The sequence below is a fragment of the Leptonychotes weddellii genome, chromosome 3 (genome assembly GCF_054177405.1).
Source record: "Leptonychotes weddellii isolate Sample4059 chromosome 3, ASM5417740v2, whole genome shotgun sequence".
NCBI lineage: Eukaryota > Metazoa > Chordata > Mammalia > Carnivora > Phocidae > Leptonychotes > Leptonychotes weddellii.
The window spans coordinates 145,582,718-145,610,521 of NC_138371.1; the positions used below are offsets into that span (position 1 = coordinate 145,582,718).

The following is a 27,804-nucleotide window of genomic DNA, read 5'->3' on the forward strand; positions in this document are numbered from 1 at the left end:
AGGAAGTGAGTCCATGACAGAAGGAACATCGCCTGAAAGAAGGTGTCCTTAATTAACATCAACAAGTGAGAGAGCAGACAGAAGACAATGGATGAAGCAGAGATCTGAAATGGGGAGTTTTACGCGAGCAACACTATAGCCACACTCAATGGTCAGGAGGAACCAGAGCTAGAGTCTCTAACCAGCTCTGCAGCAATCACTGCAAGGACCATATTTCCTTTCACAAATAGAAATGGCACAGGACTAAAAATACACTTGTGGCTTCTTCCTGTTGGCTGCTGAGAAAAGCAACAGCCTGTAGGGAAGAAAATGGGGTGTGAGTATTTCAAATTTGCCCACGACCACATCCCTTTGAAACTCCTGAATGAGTGCTATGAAAATAAGGTATATTTTTGGAGGATTCTTCACTTCATCTAAATATAATAAAAAAAAAACCCACAACACTCTTAAAAAAGATGACCAAAGGAATTACATGCCCAAATGGGGCTGGTTTCTTCACAGCAGCATCAACATGCTCTAGTCAGATATCTTAGGGAAAAAAAGTACTTTCTACTCAAGGATCTAACAGCATAATTGTTTTAAGTCCAGAATAATGCACTCATAACCCATAAGGAGTTGTTTTTCAAGTATGACACCATTACAATAGAGTCTTAATGCAATAAATACGTGTTATACAATTCTGGTAGACCAGGCTGCTGGGATTGCATTTTCATGGAAGAAAATGTGGCTGTATAGGAAACTGGAGCTGAACTCTGGCCCTCTAGGCAATCTATTTTATGATGGTCACATGCACAGAAGAATGGGATAGTGGTCAAGGAAATCCACCCTCCCTTGCTGCCCTAGGCTTTTTCAGTTCTGATTATTCCAAAGCCACTGATCAATCACACCCTTGCTTGAGCCTCATTCCTGGGCATCAAGGTGCTATTACCTGTTCCTTCAGCTATTTGGAGGAAGGACCAGCTCAGGTATGGGAGGGAGGAGATAAGTCCATTTTTTTTCCCTAGCTCATCAGCTGGATTTTCACAGACTGGTTGTGGCATTGCTCTTTAAGTATTTTGTTCTAAAATGTAACATTCATTAATACTCAGATATAAAAAAATAGTTTTAAACAACAAATGCAAAGTATTTGGGGTTTATTTTGAATTATTCTATACCTTCCACTAGGTGATGAACAAGAAATGTTTGATCTTATGTTAATTCTGGTATCACTTTTATAACTCCCAATGGACCCAAATTTTATTGAACTTTCATTGGTTTGCTTTTCATTATCAACCCCAGATGATTATCTGCTGATTTTGTATTTCCTTTCACTTTCCATCATGTATCTTTTTTTTCCTAAAAACTGTGTCAATCTACTAAGCTGACTTTAGAATTCAGATAAATTACTGCAAGATGTAGGTTACTTCCACAGTATAATATAAGCAACTAACATGCATTTAAAGACTTTGCTTCTACAGTTCATTCCCTCGCTAGAATTACCCATTTCAACTCTCTATTGGATTATTCTTGATATCATACAAATGGGCTGTAATATCTCCCTCTTTTTAAATCCTTCCCTTAAGTGCCTAAGAGGCTCTCCCACTATCCATTTCTCTACTACAACTCTTTCCTGCAGAGCTATTCCAAAGAGCTGCCTAGACTTTCAGTCTTCCCCTCACCTCCCATCTGAATGCGAACTCACTTCAGTCAGTCCTTTGTCCCCACCACTCTGCCGACACACCATCAGTGTCAGCAGTGAATTGCACCCTTGCCAGATACCCAATTCTCAGTCCTCATTGAGCAGTGATTCAGTGATTCTTACAAAAGGAAGAATGTAAAAGGTAGTCATGTCGTTCTCCTGCTCACAGGTCCAGTTCCAGTGGCTTTCCACCATATTTAGGAAAAAAACTAAGGAACCTAACCACGTTCTTTGAGGCCATACATGATTTGGCCCTATTCACCCCTCTGGTCTCGTATCCACTGCTCTTCCATTGCTCATTCCCTTCCTGTTCCACCAGCTGCCTTATAGTTCTTCTCACACTAGCCATGCACCCTTCATGCCTCGGAGTCTGTGAACTTTCAGTTCTCTCTTTCTGTAAAAGTCTTCCCCAGGTATTATTATCATACTGGTATATGGTTTTGTAATTTCATTATCAGCATTTTGAAAATCCAACTCCCCTATCATATTTTCTTTTGCTTATCCATATGTATATCATATGGTATATGATACCATATACTGATATGGTATCATATACCATATCAGTATATTATCATACCTTACATTTCAGGTAGGCCAGATTGTACCTAAAATTGCACTCCTCTCTTTTGACTTCCCATCCCCTTATCATGGCTTATTTTTCTTCATAGCTCCTACCCCATCTGACATATATTGTTTGCCTCTTACATTAGAAAGTAAGGCCCATTACAGTAGGCACTTGCTCATCTTGGAACCTTGAATTTTACTTGGCATATAGTACGTCCACAGGAAGGAGGGAGGGAAGGATGGGAGGGAGGGAGGGGACATTCCAAAACTTGCCTTCATCCAGGCAATTACAAACCAAGAACAACTTTGCTTGTGATTTGTTATGACCCTTACGCTTTTATGCTACTAAGTATCTGTAACAACTAATGAAAATCTCCTGGGAAATCTACCAAAAACTTCCCCAGGCTGGACTGAAACTCCTTTACAAGGTCAAATAATCCCTTTAGGGTCTTGTTTACAAATAATGTGTCTCAGATTACATAGTAACAAAACTCGGGCCAGATCAGTTCATCGGATGTTCTTCCCTCTACATGGAGAGCTCCCATTTCTCAGCACAACCGCTTTGGAGGCCAACTGCCACTTTGTCTTTTTGGTATCAAGAGGGAAAATGTCCTCCCCGGGAGACCTTCTCTGACATCCTCCCTCTTTGTAGCTCTAGCCTAAACTGTTTGTTTGCTATACCTTCCAGAGTATGTTTTCTTCAGATCACATACCACGTTCAAGGCTGAACTGAGATGTCAGTGCACAGAGCTAGCTAACAATTTGTCATGCCTTTAGACCAATATTCTTTAAATACTTGGATGGGCTGAGTTTCTATCCTCAATGGAAAGCTTTCTCACATCCTTCTGTTGTTAGTCAAGCATATTCATGTGAACGTTTCACCCTACCGCATCCCCAAACCCTAACCACCCCCTCTGAGCCTCACAGTGGAAACATTTCTAACCGTATATAATACCCACTGTGAAAATACTTTTATCAAATACAACCTTCTCCATCTGCAGTTATAATTAAACTCTCTCCCCGGGGCAAATCCATGAGTAGTCTACGTTTTAATCCAACTTAAGCACAGAATGTCCATAATTATCAGTTAATTATATGATTTTTTGTTTGTTTGTTTAATGTCAATACTTCCCAGTAGACTATAAGCACCCTGAGATAGAAACAGCATCTGTTTTGTTCAACACTGTATCCTTGGACCAATAAAATATTTACTACATGACAGATGCTCAATAAATACTTGAATGGACAAATGACTCAATTCACATGATACGTCATCTTAAAACATGGATGGGTACATTCACAGGTCTTTGTGTAACACGACAGATAAGGTAAACGATTTCTCTACCAGAGACCAGATGTGTTATAACAACTTTAAAAATAACTAGCCGGTACAATCATCTGCATTTATATGAGTTAGTTTTGTAAATTTTATTATTAGCATTTTGAAAATCCAACTCCCCTATCATATTTTCTTTTGCTTATCCATACCAGATATACAAGTCCTACATTGGAATGGAATAGGGGCTCCCTTTTATCACTTAGCCATTTCATTGTTGGCCCAGTGCCCAGCTGCATATATGCAAAATAAAGGCCTGAAGAATTACTGAAATGCCCTTTCTTTTATTCATTCTGTGAGGTAGGCAGGCCTCCTCCACTAGACACTTTTACCATCATCTAATTAATCAGTTAAATGATTAAAAAAAACCCTTATAAAATGCTATAGCAATATTTGTATAATATGGTGATTATAAAAACATAATACAAACTAAGAAAAATAGAAAATATGGGATGTTTCCAGATAATTTCTCACAGTACACGCTCAAACCTTATAACTTGTAGTAACAACTTACAGAAGCATTTCTATACTAATTTCTTGGGAGCAGTTTTTCATTTGTAAATTTGGTATTTTTTTCCTTCCAACTTTGTTTTTATATGACAGAGAAAAAATTTCTGAACATTACTGCTTCAAGTATTTCAGGGTGGCGGTAAATAATAATAAATAATTACAAACATTCTGTTGATAGTTGATTAACCTAGACGTTAAGCTCTTACTTAATCTCCTCAATAATCTTCAAGGATAGATCATGTTATTATCCCCATTTAATCTTTGAAGAGCACTTCCCAGTCCAAAGCTGTAAGTTAGGGGACTAAGTCTAGCTCAGATTCCTGATCCTGAATCTCATGCTCCTAATGTCCATATCACAGTCCAGGGGATTTATGATTATACCACTTTTTATTCTTGGCATGAGAAAACTGCTGAGTAAAAAACATGGCATGAAACTAACAAATACACTTGAGAGCAAATTATAGCATGAGTCGAACAAAGTTCTTCTGCAGAGATATAGTTTCCAGAAAATTAAATTTTGGCAATATACTTTCTATAGCAATCACCTTAAGTAAAAATAACCTCTCCCATAAAAGAGATATCTATTTTGTTTCCTTCATTAGTACATCAAAATTGTACAAAAAAAAAGAAGTCATGAACAACATTAAAATCTTCATCAATCATCTTCACAATTAAAACAGTATTTCCCTTAAGGGGTATGGTACAAGGACTGGATTCTATGGTATACACATACACACATATATAAAGTAATGCAATATGCAAGGTTCCACTTTTGCTCTTTGTTAATTCCTAATTCTTAAAAAATTTGTAAATACATCTTTAAATTATGAAAGAAAATAAATACCTAATGTGGCCTTCAGTTATGTTATTATTCAAATTGGTTAGCTCCTTTTGATCAGAAGTGTTAGTATCATCAGAGGGGGTTCAACTAAAGTAAAATCCAAGAGATTACTTCATACCTCTTTTTCTTCTACCTATTCACTAAGATGGTGGTGGGACTAGTTAATGTAGCCTTTGCCTGAAACAGCACAAAAGACAGAGGTCTCCACATTAAGCACAGAATGGCTACATCTCAAGTCTGCAGTCTAAAAATCTCTTAGTGCTGTGAATCATGTGATATTTTCACTTGGTAATACTGAGAAGATAAAATTCATTTCATGTGCTATGAAGAAACTTGATGCAGATAAAACAATAACTTGCCAAAGATGGATGCAATTTTGTAGAGTCCGTTTGCAAAAATTTCTCTAACTTCACAATCAACTGTTGTTTCTATGCATTGAATCCTACCTTATAGGAGAACTATAAAAATCCACGTTTACTAGTATTTTATGAGAAGGCAATGTTTATGTATTCATCAATCATATTTTAATGATGGGCCTCAGTAGTAATATGGTATCAAAGCAAAAAAAAAAATACAACGTATGTCTTAAACAGTCATCATTTCTTGGCCCTGAAGACAAAACACATGCATATGTGTTTAGTTTTAGAGGGAATGAGTCAATGATTATGGGCATTTTACATTTCTATAGAAGGGTGGCTTGTTTTGTAGATTCATGATAAAGGAGGAACAAATCGACAGCATGATGCTACTTTAATTCCTTCTGGTAAAAATTGGAAAAAAAAATAAGAGCTTAGAAGTAGGAAAGCAATTTCATGATCAACTGCATAACTGCCATATATAAAATCAGGTAACTAGGTATTATTAAATAGAGTTATGTAGCAAAGTATCTTCCTGCCTTCTAAGTCCTAGAAGGGAATTTTAATATTGCATTTTGAAATATTCCATCATACTGCGTCATACTGTTATTTAAAATGACAATAACTTACACTAAGACCTCAAGCTACATGAGGCTTTTGTAGTCAAACACCTAACTTTAGAGTTATTTTAATGGCGGCTCAACTTACAAGCAGTTATGCTAAATATAGATTATCCTTTCCATCTGAGCATTTGAAGGTAAACATTATTTTGCAAATGAAGACATTTGAATTCTAACATTAAATGACTTGATACGTAAAAATATAGACTAAAGAACACTGAAGCAAATACCAATGCCAACACGCGGTTGGTTCATACTAAACCGTGTTGATCAGCTGACATCTGTGTGGTGCACAGAACCTCTTTGGATGTGGTGTGCTTGCACACGGTTTAGGGGCAGCTCACTGAAATAAGGCATAGTTGCCTGTAGTGCGGAAATAAATCAAAGCTTCGCTTGTGTCCCTTACCTTTGCCATGGCTTCTCCCATCCTCCAAAAGCGGCACTACGATAGTGTTGTTCACATTTCCAGGTGACCGCACAGCTGTGTAGACAACAGGCACTGACTGTACCACCACAGGGATGCGGTGAACGTGACTCAGTTTGTTAGACTGTAAATTCATGGGACTTGAAGGCGGTACAGGATGGATAATGTGCAAAAACTGCTGGCCTCCCACACCAGAGGCGGAGGCTACAAGGGGCCCTGGAGTTAATACTGTTGACGAAGAAGATGCTGAAGATACTGATGTGATAACAGTTGGGGAGGAGGCTGGACGACTAGAAGACGATGAAGAGGTTGAAGTTGAAGAAGGCGAGGAGGCGGATGCTGTCATGGAAACCGGGGAGGATGAAACGGCTGCGGGGGATGTCCTGGCTTTGTTGATTGACAAGTCCACTGGCTCAGTTTGTGTTTGGAAGTGATCTACAGATAACGAGTCCTCTGGGGGCTCCCCTTTCACATTATTTAGCAACAGGGGAACAGCTTCCATATCGGGGTAGTTGTGGACGTTTGGAGACTGTGGGGAGAAAAAGGGGACACATATTGATCTCTGTTAATCACATATTTAATAGACGGCAAGGTTTAATGACTGGAGTGCTTATTAATTTTTCTCTTACTGCTATGAGACACTACTCATTCCCCAAATATTTGAAGAACTGCTCTGTGACAGTCATCATGATTAGAGTTGAGGTACAAAAGTACAAAACAGTGTAAAACAAGGCCTCTGCTATAAAGACATTTTCATCCTATTGTGAGAGACACCGCAGTTGTTAAGATCCAGGGAAACGAGTGCTCCATGGAGGAGAAAAGAGGCCACAAGAAGCCCAAAAGGAACAGCAGTTTTACATAAAATCTCTAAAAGACAAGGGCAGTATGCAAAGCATTACCTACTTACAACTGTATAAATACAACAGCTTATTTATTTAAAATAACAAATATTTTAATTAAAAGCATTCATGTTGTTGGCTTGACCCATCCTGCATTTATGAGTCTCATTCTTCCTCAGTTATAAAGCGATGGGAATTTTGATCAGATAAACTTAAACACCCTTTCCAGCTCTACAATTCTACAATTTCATGGTTCTAACCCTTACTCAACACTATCGTAATCTGGAGGCATAAAATTACCTAGCAACAATACTGGGAAAAACCACCACATTTCAACTTTCATATATGGTGCAAGAGCTCTCACGCCATTCTCATGACCAGCACTGAAAAGGGGCACAACTGCTAAATTATTAAATATAAATGTTTTCTAACAATTGGGTTATGTTTTAACTCTTAGTGATAATATTTTTTTTCTCAAAACAATGTACACAATGACTACAACAAACATTTTAGGAAATAATGATTTTAGAAAAAACTTATTCTGGAAATTTTAAATTGTTCATGAGTATTTTATTTAACTTAACATAAAGATAATTTTGTATAAGGTCATTTTTATTCTTTTCAGTTTTAATGAGCAAATTTTAAATAATAACAATAATAAATCCAAGATTCTACCCAGACTAATGGACTCAACATTTTATTACTGGACGTGAATATGATTTATCGTTACACTTATTCATTCATAAATTAAACAAGTATTCATTGAATGCCCACCTCCAAGGCCTAAAATGGCCTAACAATTCTATTAGCATGTGTCAGGCTAGCCTTACCAGAGAAAATTAGATTGTGACAAATTATTTTGGTTATATCTAATTTCGCCAGGCTAACATAGGCACTGACGTTCTTTTATACAAAGACCAAAAACTTCTTTTCAGCTTCATTATGGTATTAGAACAACAATGTCTAAAATTATATTAAATCGGTTCATTTCATTCTTTGTTTAATAAAAGATCTTGGTTTGCTATTCCCCCTAAAATGTGAGCATACACTTAAAGGAACAAAACATGTTTCTTAAAACCTTTCTTTATAGAATATAAATTATAGCTCCATTCAAAACGTACAATAGGCAGTAGTACAAGGGAATTCTATTCAACAAGATAATAAGTCAACAATGGTAGCAGATCAACTAAAAAGGGAAATGGGTTGATGTTTTTTTTGTTTGTTTGTTTGTTTGTTTCTAGGCTAAGATGATTACTTACCCACAAAAAAAGAAGAAAGTTAGAAAATATAAAAATAAACCATCCAAAATATCTACTGCATGAAATTCTCCATGCCAAGATTTCATTCTATGTGTTGAAACTGAGAAATAACTCTTTAAATCTTTTCAGACATTAAGAAACAAAAAACCCCACAAATACCATAAACTGAGCTACTTTTAAAAAAGCTATTAGCATTATCTACTCTTCTAACTAGAACAGTATTTCAATTGATTCCCAGCATTATCATTTAATTTCTTACTTATTTTTTTTTTAAGATTTTATTTATTTATTTGACAGAGAGAGAAACAGGAGAGAGGGAACACAAGCAGGGGGAGTGGGAAAGGGAGAAGCAGGCTTCCTGCTGAGCAGGGAGCCCGATGCGGGGCTCAATCCCAGGACTCTGGGATCATGACCTGAGCGAAGGCAGACGTTTAATGACTGAGCCACCCAGGCGCCCCTCATTTAATTTCTTTTTAGAACAATCTAAGATATTTCTTATTAGTATGTTACACCCACATAAAAATTCTTTCTTGAGGCTGCTTTTATAAAATATCCCAAATGGTCTGTTATTAAAATTATAAAATATGTTATTAAGCACGTCATGAAACACTATTTGACCTCAAATATAGTCTTGATTAGTTTCTCTTCTTACTCTATTAGGTACATCCAGAATTCTAATTTTGGAAACAGCGATTATTCTATCTAGTTAGACACAAGGTTTCTACACAGGTTTACAAACCAAGGGCTGAGGTGTAAGTCACCAATGTAGGAACATTTCATAATGTAAACAAAAGACTAATGGATTATGATAATACAAGAGCTGGTAAATATGGAGCTTATTTGTAGAGATGGCTTCTGAGACATCAAGTGTACTGAGCTTTGTGAATGACTTCAACTTTTCTAGATTATGAACAGGAGTCTACCTTTTGGAGGTAACTGCTTAATCCCTCCCTAAGAAAAATATTTATTCCTTAAGCTGTTTTATAACATCAGAAGAACAGTGTTCCTCTTATAATTCTGTTGCATATCCTAGGAAAGCAATGAGGACCAAATATTAAGAGTCCCTAGGTATTTTCAAATATGTGAGAACTACTTAGCTTTTACATGAGCTTAAACCAAAATACAGAAAATGATTATAAAAATTAGCAAGGATAAACCCAACCCTTGGACTACACACATTGTCTTTGGGACGCTGGACACATTATGCATGAAGTTATAAGGATCACCACTGCAGAGGCACATGTCGGTTCCTTCCTCATATGTAGCAGGTAGAATGCAGCCAATATGTCCCCAAACAAAGCCTCATCAGTATAAAGAGAACAAAATCTTTATTGTACCATTCACCTGTTTACAGTATTGACGTAACATTATATCCTCACAGCCCATCTGTATCTCTCCTATGGGGATGTGGCAGGTAAAGCCACCCTGTAGCTTCAGGCTGCACATACGTATATGGAAAGCTAGCAAGACTACTTAAATATGGTTTCAAAACATCTGTGGCATACTTTTGCTCCTTCGTTTAGGAAAGAGAAAAGACCTGAAAGACTTGATTCTGAAGTCATCATTTGGAAGTCATCTCCTTACTTTCAGAAAGGTGAAAACTGAAATGCATTGGTTCTGAGGTAAGAATCCATCAATACGTAGCAGCAGTGAGGTGATGGGAACATAGCAGACGGCCAAGAGCGACAACAAGAGCTCTGAGAGACCGAGGAAAACACCAAATGAGAAGTATTTGGAGCAGCTAGAAATTAAATAAAAGGCCTACAGGTGTACATCAGACATACTGTGGGTTCAGCTCCAGACCGTGGCAATAAAGTGAATGTTGTAATAGAGCATGTCAAGTGAATTTTTTGGCTTTCCAGTACTTAGAAAAGTTATGTTTACACAATAACTGTAGTCTATCAAGTGTACAATACCATTATGTCTTTTTTTTTTTAAGATTTTATTTATTTGACAGAGAGAGAGAGAGCACAAGCAGGCGGAGTGGCAGGCAGAGGCAGAGGGAGAAGCAGGCTCCCCGCAGAGCAGGGGGAGCCCGATGTGGGATTCGATCCCAGGACCCTGGAATCATGACCTGAGCTGAAGGCAGTCGCTTAACCAACTGAGCCACCCAGGCGCCCACCATTATGTCTTAAAAAAAACAATGTACATACCTTAATTTAAAAATTTTTATTGCTAAAAAAATGCTAACCTTCACTTCTAATTCTAGTTCTCTTGCTATTTCCACCACATCTGCAGTTACTTCTGCCACTGAAGTCTTGAGCCCCTCAAAGTCATCCATGAGGGCTGGAATCAACTTCCTCCAAACTCCTGTGAATGTTGAGATTTTGGCCTCTTCCCAGGAATCACAAATGCTGTTAATGGCAACTAGAATGGTGAATCCTTTCCAGAAGGTTTTCAATTTATTTAGCTGAGATCCATCAGAGGAATCGCTGTCCACGGCAGATGCAGCCTTGCAAAATGTATTTCTTAAATAATAAGACTTGAAAGTTGAAATGACTCCTTGATCCATGGGCTGCAGAATGGATGTTGTATTAGCAGGGATAAAAACACCATTAATCTCTTTACACATCTCCATCAGTGCTCTTGGGTGACCAGATGCACTGTCAAGGAGCAGTCATATTGTGAAAGGAATCTTTTTCCTGACCAGTAGGTCTCAACAGTGGGCTTAAAAGATTCAGGAAACCACGTTGTACATAGAGGTGCTGTCATCCAGGCTTTGTTGTTCCACTTATGGAACACAGACCATAGGATTTTTGGAATGGTCAATGGGCACAGGCCTCAACGTGAGTCACCAGCTGCATTAGCCTCTAACTGGAGTCAGCCTGTCCTTTGAAGCCAGGCACTGACTTGTCCTCTTCACCTATGAAAGTCCCAGATAGCATCTTCTTCCAAGAGGAGGTTGTTTGTCTATGTTGAAAATCTGTTGTTTAGTGTAGCCACCTTCATGAATGATCTGAGCCTGATCTTCTGGAGAACTTGCTGCTTCTCTCCATCAGTGCTTGCTGTTTCCCTCACACCTTTATGTTCCGGAGATGGCTTCTTTCCTTACACCTCATGAACCAGCCTAGCTTCACATTTTCTTCTGTTGCTTCCTTACCTCTTTCAGTTTTCAGAGAATTCAAGAGTTAGGGCCTTGCTCTGGATTAAGCTTTGGCTTAAGGGAATGTTGTGGCTGGTTTGATCTTCTATCCAGACCACTAAAACTTTCTCCCTATCAGAAATAAGGCTGTTTCACTTTCCTACCTTTCATGTGTTCACTGGCTAACACTTTCAATTTCCTTCAAGAACGTTTCCTTTGCATTCACAACTTGGCTAACTGTTTGGTACAAGAAGCCTAGTTTTCAACCTGTCTTGGCTTTTGACAAGCCTCCTTCACTAAGCTGACGCATTTCTAGTGCTGGATTGACAGTGAGAGACATATGCCTCTTCCTTTCACTTGGACACGCAGAGGCCACCACAGGATTACTACTGGCCTAATTACAATACAGTTGTGTCTCAGGGAATAGAGACGCCCAAGCAGAGGGAGAGAGATGGGGAACAGCTGATGGGTGGAGGAGTCAGAGCTGATTACTGATTAAGTATGCTGTCCTCCTATATGGGTGCAATTTGTGGTGCCCCAAACCAAGTACAATAGTAACGTCAAAGATCACTGATCTCAGATCACCACGACAAATTTAATAACGAAAAGTTTTAAATATTGTGAAAATTACCAAAATGTGACACAGAGACACAAAGTGAGCAAATGCTATTGGAGAAGTGGCACCAAGAGGCTTGCTTAGAGGCAGGTTTGCCACAAACCCCAGTTGGTTTAAGAAAAAAAAAACAAAACAAAACCAGCAGTATCTGTGAAGTGCAGTAAAGCAAAGCATGATACAATGAGCAATGCTTATACAACTATCTGAGAGAGAGAAGATACGGTGTGTTCCCAGGAAACATATACGGGGTAGGAATGCTGAAAAGATTAGAAATAAAGAAAAGTCAGAAGTTTTAAGCACCATAGAAAAACTTCTGTTAAAAAAACAAACAAAACAAAGAAAGGATTCCAGGCTAAAATTTTACCCTTGATTACTAACGACTCAATTCTTGCTACAACACTGATGGACTACTCATCACAGGGCCAACTAAGTGCCCCTGTTGTTTGTTTAAATAAAAGCCCACCAAGATTTTTGTCTGGGAGTGATGACTTTAGCTGAATTTTGCTGTTGATGTCCTGATGTGGAAATGATGATCAAACACTTAATATATTCAACATCATTAAAAGAAACAACACTCCTAAACACATGCAGATTTTAAACAAATACTGGACTTCTGTCAAAGAGAATGAGAGTAATTAATTTCATAAAGTATCCCAACTGATTTATCATTAGAATGATAAAATACTTCATGAAGTACATGCTATCATCAAAAACAGTCTTGATTTTTCTTTTTTTTCCTGCATTAGATAGATCTGGAATTCTAATTTTGGAAATAATGACTATTTCCACCACAAATTTATCTCCTCCTACCTATCTAGTTAGACACAAAATTCCCACATAGGTTTACAAACCAAGGGCTGAGGTGTAATTCATCACTTTAGAAACATTTTATAATGTAAATGATTATATACATATGATCTTTCCAAAGGATTACCTATTATTCCTTGAAAGGGTAATAATAAAATATTTTTTAAAATAAAATGTCTTAACAAATTACTGCATAAATACACATCAAGAGCAACAAGATAAACGTAACAATATACTTAATAAAATATATATGTGAAAATCTAAAGATAAATACAAACAGGATTATAATGCCACATATTATTTTCTTCAAAGTCTGAAAGCCAATTTTAATCATAATATCCACTCAATAAAATATTATACATAATATTCTAGTGAACACATTCCTTTCAGTGATCTGGGGATTACACATGAGCTTTCCTAATAAGATAATCTTTTTCCTGAATATACATCTTAAAATAGAACTTTAGCTTTGGGCATTTTGTTGAGTGAATATAAAAATGAATCTAAAACCTCCTACATGCTGGTACCCATAGTATTAGATGTGTTTCTTATAGTCAGCCATTATCATCAGCTGAATTTTATTATGGTCTGGCAATGACTAAAAAGTGCTTTTAATATTGGTCATGTCTTTTAAACACTTGGTAATCTTAACAAGAGAGGAAAAAATGCCCGGACACAATCTCATCTTTGGAAAGCCCGTGAGAGATTCTTATGTGTAGTCATAGTTAAGGACTGCTTAGACAATATTCTGCTAAGTGTTATCCATGATTTACATGCCGTCTGTTTCATCTTTAATGGCCCCACGGATTTTTAGAGAAGCAGACATGCGCACACACACACACAAACAGGATGTTCCAACTATCCATTTATCTATCCACTCATCTACTCATCCAGCCAGCCAGCATTTAAACAAATTATATTTCATTTTATCTTTATAAACTTGTTGAGAAATAATCTCATGGTAGTTTTTAGAAAAGATTATAAAATGACCTAACATTACATAGCTCATGGTTTAACTGTTAGGATAACCTTTGCTTTATAAGCGTGCAGTGTGGTCATTATAGAAAGAAAATTTGATTTGGACACAAAAGAATTCATGACTTACCCTGTCACTTACTAGCTGTGCCATCTTGGTATCATTAAAATTCTCTAGGTGTGAGTTTATCTACCTACCAAAGAGTAATATAATTCCAAACTCATGCCATTGTGGTATAGATTGTATTAAGGGCATTAAGTGCTTTTAAGTAATACTGGTTAGTGTGGGATAGAAGCAAATGAGCTCCCCCTCTTAGAACTAAAAATTCCAGGGGTGCCTGGGTGGCTCAGCTATTTGAGTGTCCAACTCTTGATTTCAGCCCCGTGTCGCTCAGTGGGGAGTCTGCTTCTCTTTCTCCCTCTCCCGCTCCCCTCACTCTATCTCTAAAATAAATGAATAAATACTTTAAAAAAAAAGAACCAAAACTTCCAACATAACCTAATCTATGACTGTAACTCTCAGAAGTGACTTGACTGAATGCACTGCACATAAGATATTCTGATGCAGGGCTGCATGAAAACAGCCACTGTATTGTATAGGTGAAGTGTCCGTTAATCGACCAAACAGATCTATATACACTACAAAAGTAGCTAAACAAGTCCAAATATTACAAGATTTTTAGAGTCCACATGATTTTAAACAAACACGTCTCTTAAAATTTAGAAGACAGTCATTTGACAGTTGTTTTTTTTTTTTTGCTTAACTAGGTTGACCCCTAGGATGATCTGTAAAAACAATTGGTTTGATTTCTCAATACCACAATATAAATAACCCACATCAATCCATAGTTCAGCTTGTATCCATTATGACAATATATAGTTATATTAATTATTTTGGGATGTTGACCATTCTTTCCAGTCTTCCCATGGGATGAAACAGCAGAGAATTATTTGTTTCTTGAGTCTCAAAGGAAAATTAGTTCATATAAGTTTCACTGTCTGACTTGGTGATTAATTGAACATGTATTTTTTTGGGGGGGGGCGTGATTAAGGAAATGAACTGTGCGCTTCATGTAAAAAAAGGAAATAAACTATATCTATGATTCTATATCCTTGATCATTGAAGCTTTTAAGTTATACAGCATTATTTTAGATGCAAGTACATTTAATTAATGAGCTAAATTCCTTTTTTTTATACAAAGCACACAGTACATACATGCCTTAGTTTTTGTGCCTTGGTTTCCCTCATAAATAAATGAAATTTTAGAGTTATAAGCACCAATTCTGAATGCAAGCAAGCTACACTTCTGGCCATTTTTGCTCTGAGTGTAAAAGTCACCAAACAACCACTTGTAAACTGAGGATGCACTGCATTTTCTTCTCTACTGTTTTATTTTACTAAAAAGGAAAGCCTATTTTTCTTTTTTAAATATTTTATTTATTTGACAGAGAGAGAGAGAGCACACGTGCACACACACAAGCAGGGTGAGCAGAGGGAGAGGGAGAAGCAGGCTCTCCGCTGAGCAGTGAGCCTGATGTGGAGCACGATCCCAGAACCCTGGGATCATGACCTGAGCCGAAGACAGATGTTTAACCAACTGAGCCACCTAGGCACCCTAAAAAGGAGAGCCTATTTTTCAAGATTCATCTACATATGCCCTTTGTCATCATTTGTCTTGCTTTCAGCCCAGTGATCTTCCTATTTTACTCCACATGTTCAAGGGCAAACTCTTAAACACAAATGTTATGAAAGGGTGTCTTTTTTTTTTTTTTGAAGACTTATTTTAGAGAGAGAGAGAGCGCGTGCACACACATACATGCATGTGAGCAGAGGGGTAGGGATGGGGGAAGGCGCAGAAGGAGAGGAGAGAGAAACTCAAGCTGACTCCCCACTGAGGAGGGCAGAGCCTAAGGTGGGGCTCAATCCCAGGACCATGAGAGCAGGACCTGAACTGAAATCAAGAGTCTGAGGCTTAACGCATTGAGCCACCCCGGTGCCCCAAAGTGTGTATTTATAAAACCCAACCAAAAAAAAAAAATTAAAGCCAAGTATACTAAAGAAAAGGAGAGATAAACTGTCATCCCTCTAAAACTACAGATGAAAGAATAAAAGGAAACAACTGGAAATATTCTACCATGACAATGTGGACCTTGGCTCAGAAAGTATTAAATGAGCTATCCACTACACGCAGGCGAAGATATGTGAAGGAATATCAACTGCGTTATCTCAATATCTCAAGTGTTAGTTTAAGAAATGATTGATTCCTTAAGAAAATTCAGAACATATGCATAACATAATGGACTATGTGCTTTTACATTCCCGTTTTTGTGCTTTCACAACTGAATTGAAAAGGATAGCCTTTTTAATTCTTTTTTTTTTCTTTTAAAAACTTTTGGAATTTTACTTAAGTTCTCATTAGTTAACATATAGTGTAATACCGGTTTCAGGAGTAGAATTTAGTGATTCATCACTTACATGTAACACCCAGTGCTCATCATAACAAGTGTCCTCCTTAATACGCATCACCCAGAAAATGGTAGCCTTTAAAAAAGGGCTCAATACACAGTTAAATTTATCCCAAATTGTCCTTATTTCCTAGTTGTCATGCTTTTCTATGATCTATTTATTTCCCAGGACTTGCATAATATTTATCCGAAGCAATCAGAATCTATGTTAATAGCAGACCGCAAAACTGAAACTCTGGTTTGGCACGTGTGTATTGTGAAGTTCGGGTAGGAGGAGGTGGGGTGGCTTCTCTCCTCCTCTACCGTGGTGAAGGATAGAGGGGATCCAGTTAATGCATTTTTTTTTTTTAACAGCAGACAACGAAATGAAGCAATGAAAAGACAACAGAAATGTGTGGACATGAACATAATGTGTTATATGTTACATGTAAACATACAGATATTTAGCAAATAAATAATATTTTGTTTTACCACATAACATAATCAGTGAATACTCATCACATTTGCTAGACGCGAATATTATGCTGAAGATATTAAGCCACTTAAATCCTATTTCCCTGGCCAAATGATATAAAGAAGCAGTGTCCCTAAAACAAATGTCAAAATGAAGTCTAGGAAGTCAGTTTTGTTCCTTATTTATTTATTTTTTTTTACAACTGCTGTTACACTGAATCCTTACAAGGCACGCAAAGAGGTCTTAAAAATAAATCGTATCATTCCAACTATATGTCATTTTGGAAAAGACAAAACTATAGAGCCGGTAAAAAGATCAGTGGTTGCCAGAGGCTTGGGGGAAGGAAGGGACAAATAAGTGAAGCACAGAGGATGTTTAGGGCAGTGAAACTCGTCTGTATGTTACTGCAGTGGTGGATGGATACGTGTCACTCTGCATTTGTCAAAACCCACAGAACTGGGCAGAGTGAACAAGCTCAACGCTGTGATAATACTAACTATACCGACAGAGGCTAATTAAGTCATTAAGTGTCACCAGTGTGCTGCAGTAATGCAAGCCTTCAATGCTGGGGGGGGCGCTGTGCAGGGGCGCGGCTGAGGTGCGAGTGTGGAATGTTTGGGTACAATCTGCGAGGGAGTAAATCTAAATTTGCACTAAAAAAATAAATCCTGCTCATTAGTTGTAGGAAATTGAATTCAATATTAATGCTGTTGATGAGACCCAATTTTGTCTATTATTTTATCATTCTTCACAAAAATTAATAAGCCAAAACTATTATCACAGCATTAGTGAATTTATATTTTTTAAAGATTTTATTTATTTGACAGAGAGAGAGCACAAGCAGGTAGAATAGCAGGCAGAGGGAGAGGGAGACGCAGGTTCCCCGCGGAGCAGGGAGCCCGACGTGGGGCTCGATCCCAGGACCCTGGGATCATGACCCAAGCCGAAGGCAGTTACTCAACCTACTGAGCCACCCAGGCGCCCCAGCATTAGTGAATTAACAAAAAAAAAAGAGGTAACTGTTTCAGGCTTATGTTTTCTACCTCATGATTCGATTTTTTTTTTGTTCTTTTGGTTTTAAATTGTTATTATTCAGTGGCTGATTTACAATATTAAAGTCTCACATTCACAATACATTAAAGGAAAACGTGTTATAGACTCTTAGGAGGAAGAAAACGTTCATTTGAATCTTCACCCTCTACCAAAGACTCACGCCAGGTACTGAGGCAAATGTCCCTGTGCTCGTTACAGATTTTAAAATATGCACTAATGTTTCCCATTCTCAAACAGATTAATCTTCTCTGCTACCAGCTGGACCTTGCTTTTGATTTCACAAAATGTTCACCACAGTTATTTTTATAATGATACCTCACAGTGGTGGAATACACCAAATTTCGGAGACAAGAGAACTTGACCCAAAGAGGATGAGACAGCCAAATGATACATCTGGAAACCCTGACACATTACAAACATATAAAGCAATAATGCCATCTTTTTATGGAAAAGGAGGTATATTTACAAAATGTGGGTCTTACTTTCTGGATCTTTACAGCAAGCAAGTAGTCAAGAATAGCCTCTACAGGCTTCCCTTCTTAGAGAAAATGCCTTAAAAGAGAAATCACCAACTGGGTCAAAACAAGACTAATGGCACAGACAATGGAAATCGACCTTTTCCCACCTATCCCTGGTATCAGAGGCAGCTGCAATGGGAAAATGGCACACGTAGACAGGTAGTAGAGTTTAAATGCCCCAGAACTTATTCATGATTTAATTCCATCCCAGCTCACTACAAAGTCCCTAAGATGCTCTTGCACAAACCAACACTTTTAGCCTCGTCTTTTGGCTTCCTATTAAATGAGATATCGATGCACGCAGGTCTAAGGATCTGAAAGGATGAAAGTGTGCATGGGTTTTGTAAGTGGTCCCCCCATTTAACTGCGATCGCCACAGGCACACACAGGTGTACATAATTAACACATGTATGTGGAGAACGGCGTGTCCATCAAGCCCCTGTTGATTATACCTACCAGGAAATGTGTATGATGAAAAGGGGAGAAGGGGCAGGCTGGAGCCCCAGAGACAACAAAGGTAGGAACAGGAAAGCAGAAAGGACAATTCATGTGACTGAAAGAGACCCTGCCGACCACCCAAGACCCCTGCTAATCAGGAGAGACTTAGAATGACAGGGGACATCTCAGCTCAATATTGGATGGGACACTTATTTATAAGATATAAGGATTAAAAAAAACATTAATAGTAATGCTGTCAAGGATGTAGTAAAATGGACACTTCATTATGCTGCAGGCTAGCAGGGTAATTGGGTGCACATTTTCAGGAATGCCGTTGAACTGTGCCTCAAGAGTCTTAAAATACCTTAATACAAACAGTAACATTTTTAAGAATCTAGGGCATTGCCATCTCCCTCTCCTCTTCCCTCACCCCCATATATATGCATATGTGTATACAAACACACACACACACACACACACACACACCCCTCCCAAGCTGAGAGGGAGTGACCTTATATTCAGGATCTATTCAAAGTTTACCCCTAATTACTGTATTTTTAAAAAACAGAATAATGTTTGGAATTGAAATCTTCAATCAATACCAGTGTTGGCTTTCAGAAATCACCAGAGAGAATATGCTTTGGGGGGGGGGAGGGTGAAGGAAATTTAGCACACTTAGTCATGATTCCTGTGGAGTGTGGATGTGGAATGACTTCCCGATTTCAGGTGCTGGTATGGTAGAGAAGCTTTCAAAAGAGGGCTGTGCTGTTAGGAAGATTACATATATACCAACCATGTCAAGTTCAGCCAAATAAGTACTTCAGATGGCTTTGGAGAAAAACCCCAGAGGCAGCATCACCCCTGATGCAAACAGTGCTGTACCTCAAGTAATCGAGATGAGGTGTTCGAGAAAATGATGACTTAAAAACTGACTCTAGTGAGGACACACGGGCATTGATGTTGAACTTGCCTGTGAAGATACTGAATGAAATAATATAAAACTGGGGAGTCGGGAAAAGTTCAGCGTTTTAAAATGTATACACTAGTTCATATAAAGTGGGGTTTGTTTTATAACTAATTTAATACATTAAAATATCATAACTGCTAAAGTTAAACTATTTATGAATTTATATATTCAAGCTGGTTACAAAAGTTTCCTCCTGGGGAAACGGGATAACTTAATGCAGGGACTGGTACTTAGACAGCAACTGGGGATTTTGGCAAAGAGGTATACACAAATACTCATTTTTGTCTTGTTTACAGGAGTAAACATTAGAAACCACAAAGTGGGCATAATAACGGAATAAAGTTTGGAACAATGGCTTTAGCCCCGGCTACAAACTAAGTCATCCATGCAACATTTCAAAGCTAAGAGATGCGGTGGGTCCGGGATACGACACTACCACCAGTAGTTTAAAAAGGATCATATGTGACTCCAATGATGAGCCAGGTTTGAGAAACAATGTTCAGTGACATGGAGAAAACTATATAATGTTCAGCTAAAAAATGTGAGGATACAAAACTGCATATGAAGAGTAAGCTTAATTTTGTCTCCTCCACCAACATTTTTACTTATGTATGAAAAGAAGAAAAAGGCTAGAAGACAACCGCAGAAACGTTAATAATAGCTTCTCCATTTGGTAAATCTGAGGTGATCTAGATTTCCTTTTTTTTCCCCCTTTTTAATCTAAGTTTTCCTTATTTTCTATAGTGAACCTGTGCTACTTTTAAAAATAAAAAGAACTGTGTTATATTTCAGGAAGATACACATATGAGGAGTGTACAAAATGTATTTTCAGGAAAAAAAATTTGAAAAAAGGAACAGAGACATTTCTAATTTTTAATCTGGCTTTTCCTAGAATCTAGTGAGCCATGATGTCGTTAGAGGAAAATAACAAATTCTACCGAAATCTCCATCTGCCAAGGGCATCACTCCCATCAGTTTTAAAAAGATGGGCAGCACAGCTATTTTACAGAAATTAATGTCTCTACCTACGTAACCATGTCTCTACCTATGTAACTGGAATGAAACTAAAGACAAAAGCTAAATACAATCAGTAACTAAAGATATGTAAGTGCAGTAACCCAGTGGGTTGAAACTATGGATTCCTCTGGAAATCCCAAGCTGCTACATTACAGTTTACCAGGAAAACATTTTCATACTTGAGAAATTACTGAAAATAATTATATACCAATGTGTGGGAACTACAAAGCTTTTTAGGTTTTTTTATGAAAAGCTTTCACTCAATCGATATGTATTTAGTGAACATTAGTATATGATCAGCACCGCGCCCTGAGAAACGGGAGGATGCCACAAAAGGATTTTAATGCCTGCCCTGAAAAAAGCCACTCCCCCCGACCCCAACCCCAGAGGTTTAATGAAAGTTTCATCACATTTTAGTGAACTGCATTCAGAAATCATGAAATGTAAATGCAGAGGGAATATTTCTACATTGTGTTTTAAAAAATGGAGGTCATTAAAAGTGAATCTGAGGAAACAAAACTGTGCTCTTTAAATCAACTTCTTCAGAGTGTATATACAAAACAAGCACACCTTCAAATAAGTATTATAGAGACCTTATAACCACAAATTAAACTTAAATTATTAAAAACGCAGAAGAAATAAACATTTATGTAATATTTAGTACAATATTATCTGGCAGAATTTTCTCCTTCAGTTCTATAAAGAAAGAAATACAGTCTCACAGAAGTTGAAAGAATCGTCTGAGGCCAGGATATTATATGGATCTATGATCTAAACCCGAAAGTAATTCCTAAGGCTATGTTTCCTCCCCAATGCCACCCTTATCAGCCTTGGTACAGGGAAGGAGAGAGCGAGCTCGTGTCTTTATTTAATGCAGTTCACATGAAATCAGTCTGTGGCAATAATCCAACTGAAGATAGTATAAAAATGAGCACTGCTTGAATACCTGTGTAGTAAGCATTTGCTCACTTCCCCTATATCCTTGGCACATAACAAACTTAATGGCACAAGGCGGGTATCAGTGACCCACATCACAATGTTTATTTCTTATTTAGTTCCTTTTTGTTTTCACAGTAAGCCTTAGAATAACGGAAATTAGAAAAATCATTCTTAACAAGAATAGCAACCCATATTTTGTGTCCTGGCCACGCTGTATGTTATGTAAGTTTGAAAGAAATGAGAAAACATGATGGAATAAAATGGAAAAACTGAAATCCTCAACAGATTTGTATGGAGCACAATTAGAAATGTTAAGTGGATAAATCAATCAGCTCACCATCTACTGAATTTCTTCTGTTCCTGTTCTTTAAAGCCGAATACTCAGAAATTTAAAAAAAAAAAACCAAAACGTTATTTTATTTTTGACCAGTGATGCACATCTGATAAAAGCAGTGTAATAAAGTGTAACTTTTGTAAATAGAACAATAGTAAGTGACAGGCAGTGGGGTTTTATAAAAAGCACACTTGCCTGAGTTCTAGCTTAGGTTCTATTCTAGGTGACCCAGTCCACCTATCATCTCTCTTCCTTTAATTTCTAATGAAAATGACTCTGATTATCTTTTGCCCACTTCCCGAGCCTCTTCTCTCCTCCAGCCTACCAGATTCCACCTGTCCTGAACCAGATCCCACCCTGTCTTCCAAGCACTCTGAGCTTCACGTGTCCTTCTCTAACAAGCCGGTGTGCCCATGAAGACACCATTTCTTCTACTTCTTTTGCAGCCCTGAATCTATCACAGTCGCTGGTCCACAGTAAGCTCTTAATTAAAGCTCATTAGTAAAGCTCCAGTTGCTCTCTAAAGTCCTTATTAACTCTAAAATTGAATAAATCTATGAAATTACCCCACGTCTAAAACTTAACAAACAGTAAATACATTAACTTAATTATATCATACATACAAATATTAGAGTTGAACGTTTCTATTGGCTCATTCCTTCATTTAAAAAGAATTTGATTTATTAATTGCCATTTTATTAATTCCTCTCACTACAGAACTTTAAGAGACTAGTTTCGAGATACCGCAAAGTAATTTTTAAAAGAAGGGATTAAAGATGCACTCTACCAGTGGGCCTAAAACCTAATAATGTCTGGGTCTCCCTTTCTGTTTTTGTTAATTTGAAGTACATTACAAAATTTGGGGGCTTTTGTTTTTGACAACTAGAAAATGCATAGATAGAATCGCTAAGTGTATTACCATAACAGTTAAAATACAATGTTCTCTCCGGTTCTAAAATTTAGTATTAATGTCTATCAAATTCCACAAAGCTAGTTATGATTTTGTATGTATTTTTTCTGTCAATGAGGAAATAATACGTGAAAGGGAGATTACAAATTTTATAATTAGATACAATGATAAATGTGTATGTCTGATCCGGTTAATTTTCCATCCTGCAGTAATTAATAAAAAATGCTACTCTAAGCCCTTCTGTGGTGACGTCCTACACCAACAACCCTGACTCGCTCCTTCTTCCCTCCAAGCTCTACAGCACATTTTCCATACATTTTATTCTTCCCTTTCTCCTCTTCCCCTATTTGCTTACTGTGCTCAGTTCCTTTATGTTAATCTTAGAAGGCTAGAACTTTTGCCTACCTCCATTCCATGTTCTCTAGTTTCATCTACATATCTGACATTCGTTCTAACACTAAAGGAGCATTCTCAGCCAGGATAATTGTGGCCCGCGGGGGACACTGAGCAATGAATGTCTGAAGACATTTTTGATGATCACAATCAAGGGCAAGGGTGACAGGACAGATTACAACAAAGATCAGGAGTGCCGAGGTTGAGTAACCCTACACTAAACTATCATTTCTTTCCAACATTTTTTTTTCCTTCTACCATCCTGTTTTTCCCCTTGCTTTCTTTGGATTCTTTTTTTTTCTTTTCATTTTCTTACTCCTCAAATCCCCCACATGTGTTAATCATGTAAATGTATCTGTACAGTCCAAACATTAGTATGTGCATCTCTGTGGGCGTGGTTTATGTATTGGTATGAATGCTCGTTAGCATGTACACATTCCTGTGTCTTCCAAGTGTGTAGTACACTTAAAAATTATGGGAGTGTGTGTGCATAGTGAGTACATACACAAAAATTTGAGGAGTTTATGATGTATAGATTAGACATGTGTATATGTGTGAGCTCATATGCCTTCTTTTTGTAATTAACATTGCTTAGTTTTCACACTTGCACTTCAGTGAAAGGAAGAATACAGCTATATTTGTATCTGTAAAAGTCAAAGGGGGACTGGGGTTGGGTCAGAGAGCTGAAGTCACAAGTGCAACTGATGGTCCCAACTCCATTAAGCATCTGCCTTTCCACTAAGGCTTCTGGGTCTCAGCCAAAGGATGGCTCCTGCCAGCTAAATCTAACCCTCAGACCTGAATCACCTTCACCAGATATAAAGGCCTGAAGTCATGTATATCTAACACAGACACGTGCACAGGCATTATGGAATATTCATTTAATCCTCACGACATCCCAATATAGGAAATTATTGTTAATCAATTTTACAGAAGGGAAACAGTAACTGAGGAGGGTTGGGGAAATGTACCAAGGGTTCTACAGGAGGTAAGTGGCAGCGTCAAGACCATTTTTAGCCATTTCTGACAACAAAACCCCCGGCCTCAGCTATAATGCAACACTCATTCAAACGACTGGTTTTATAATGTCTGCCGACAGTAGATTAAGAAAGAATGAGATCACTGTAATCAACCCCCTTAAAACATTTTCCTTTCATTTTGTGCAATTTAAAGTCTGTATCGTTTCATAAAGAAGAAAGTCAAAAAGGTTAAGTAAAAGCTTTCATGGACTTCATGAACCATATATTAGCAGAATTATTTTTCCTTTATTAGTTCTCCTTATAATATCTCTAAGAAAACATTAACTGTATGTTACTCAATTATTTATTGAATAAGAAAAAGAAAAAAAAAATCAGGCACATTAATCAGTTCTTTGATCCAAATAATAGAACCTTGATTCCCATGAGATAAAGTTACTCTGTGTTTTTTGGCTTTAAATGATTCCTGTGATGAAATTCCAAATTAATTATTAAATAAATAAGCGAGCTCACATTCACATGGTTCATTTTCTTCTCAGCAGCAGTACTTTCAGTGGCAGTAAAATAGCCAACGTTCAATTATCTACAGTCTTACAAGGGATCACAGAATAAGTAATCCCAAATGACAGATAATCCCAAAAGCATTTATGTTGGGTTTTAAATTCATTATATGATTCCAGCAGATTTACCGCCATAATTATATTCTTTTTCTCAGGCTCATATTAAAATTCATTTGTATTTCTTGAGCACAAGCCAAGTAACAGCAGAAGGGAGGATCCCAGATAATCAGTGCTGAATGACAAAAGGAAGTCGATTTGCTATTAGCATTTTTTCCTGTAATCAACACGAAGATAATCAAGAGTTGATCATGAAATCACACTTCACTTTTATTAAATGTCTTATATGATTAATTTAAGAAGATACAGTACAACACTATAGCAGAGGGGTGAACAGCATAGGTTATGGATGTTAACAGACTTAGGTTTGTGCCCTGGCTCCGTCCTAGTTCTGTGACCACAAGCAAGTTGCTTTTTAAATTTCAGTACTTCGCTTACAAATGGTGCTAATATTTGTACCTATTTGTACCATCTGAAGGGAGTTTGGAAGATTAAATTATTGAATGTACACTGCCTGACACAAAGTTAGTTATGGTTGCATTTTTTTGTTCTAGCTATTAGCTATTTCACGCTAGTGCTAAAACTAGAGATTACTTACATCTGATAGCTTATATCCATCTACCTTCCATAAAATGACATGGCCTTTATTATTCAATAAATTATATATACACATTGTAGGGTCAAATGCTAAAATGTGTCCATCATCTGCTATAGCAGAAAGCATTTGGGGACATATTTGTATTATAACTATTAAAACTAACTGGAAAAATTAGAGATGCACAATTTCTTATTTTAAACCCCCTGGGGCCATATATGTTTCAGAATTAAAATGTTTAGGGTTTTAGGAAGGTTAGAGCACACCTCCAAGAAGGTCTGAGGGGGAGATGCATTCTCAGACACGTGAATATTTCTGCAGTAAAACAAATAAGCATTTACACTGTGTTATACATAACATCACATCAGTTTAGTCCAGGTTTTAATTCTAAATGAGTTTTTTAAAATGTTAATTTTTCAGAACTTTTAAGGATTTTAGAATTATGAATAAGAGATTGTGAGACTGGAATGATCCCAATAGGGGTATGATAATTGAAGAATAAAACAAAACCTTTTCTTGGTTTGCATAAGATGGTCCTGGATAATTTCTTGTCAATGCGACTCTGAAGAGTAAATCAAGCTTAAATAATTGCTCCTCAATTTTATAAAGGAAACAGCAGATATGCTGATTTGTGGAAGGGTGACATATAGATGGCACTCTCCCTTTCCCCTTGGATTTCAATTAGGAATTCATTTCTTCCAAAGCCATACTTCACTGATGAGCTGAATTATTAGATTTGAGTTTATTTAATAAGCTATTAATTTTCTGATGCTTTCACTGGTCAACAGATGAGGTAGAATATAAGCAATGATAGGAAAAAAAAAACCTAACTTACATTGTATTTTCCCACAAATACAAATATAAATATACCCTGAAATTAAGTAGAAAGATGACATTTTTATATATATTTGTTTTTTGTTTTTTTTAAAGATTTTATTTATTTATTTGAGAGAGAGAGCATGAGACAGGGGAGGGTCAGAGAGAGAGGCAGACTCCCCGCTGAGCAGGGAGCCCGATGTGGGACTCGATCCCGGGACGCCAGGATCATGACCTGAGCCAAAGGCAGTCGCTTAATCAACTGAGCCACCCAGGCGCCCTATATATATTTGTAAAAGATTAAAGGAAAGGGTTTATACTCTTCACTGATACATGAATATTCTTATTATGAGTAAAGGAAAACATGATTGACTATAAATCCAACATATCCAATCAGAAGCGTTTTTAAATTACAAAGGAGTTCAGAAGTTAGCTGACTGCCAAGGCAAAACTTGCTAAAAATTCTGTTCAACAGGAACATCAATCAACACAAAAGTCCATCATTCAGGCTGTGGTAAATGTTCTGGACTATCTGGCATGAGAAGTTCACAGAGGGATGATGGCTTATATATGCAATAAATGTGGTATATAAAAAAAAGATCATAAAAATAAGGATTTCAAAGAAGAGAATGTTGGCAACTAGAGATTACTTACAGTTGAGAATGGCAGTTTTCAATTCAATCTAACATTAAGGAGTACTAAGAATTAACAAGTTTAAAGGCTTCATTTGTCCAAGTTCATGCATAGGGAAACCCTGATAGAAAATATAGGATGACGGATATATATGCTGTTATATCATAATAATTAAAAATAGAGAATAAGGCAAAAAAAGAGGAATCTATAAATAAAACAAATGTTAGGGTCAATTCAATAGGTGAATTTTAAATATGACTTTGTGCTTGTTAGAATAAAAAAGTAACATATGAGTAGCTCACAGATCACATTAGCTCAAAAGGGGACTGAACACATTTTCACCGCTGGTTCAAAACATGCATTAAATTGCAAAACTTTTCATGAAGGGCTTTATGGGTAAGATCTAAAGTGATGAGATGAAAAATAATCTAAAGTAATCTAGACAATTTATAGCATTCAAAATGTGTGAAAAGAAAGGGGTAAATTTCATTTCTGCTAAGGCAGAGTACTTTGTATAAGATCAACTCTCCTGGGGCACCTGGGTAGCTCAGTCAGTTAAGCATCCGACTCTTGATTTTGGCTCTGGTCATGATCTCAGGGTTGTGAGATCGAGCCCCACCTTGGACTCTGGGCTGGTCATGGAGCCTGCTTAAGATTCTCTCTCCCTCTGCCTCCCACTCTTCCCCACGTCTAAAAAAAATTTTTTTTTTAAAGATTTATTTATCTGACAGAGAGAGACAATGAGAGAGGGAACACAAGCAGAGGGAGTG

The 27,804-nt window shown here is 37.3% G+C and overlaps 1 protein-coding gene across 11 annotated transcripts in view; it reads right to left on the minus strand.

Moving 5' to 3' along the window:
* KLF12 (KLF transcription factor 12) overlaps positions 1 to 27,804 on the minus strand; it is a 504,131-nt gene that overhangs the window by 218,968 nt on the left and 257,359 nt on the right. For all 11 annotated transcript variants that reach the window (XM_081815036.1, XM_081815028.1, XM_081815035.1 and 8 more), the window contains one exon: positions 6,312 to 6,858. In XM_081815036.1, coding sequence (XP_081671162.1) covers positions 6,312 to 6,858 — 547 coding nt within the window. The remainder of the gene's footprint in view (positions 1 to 6,311; positions 6,859 to 27,804) is intronic.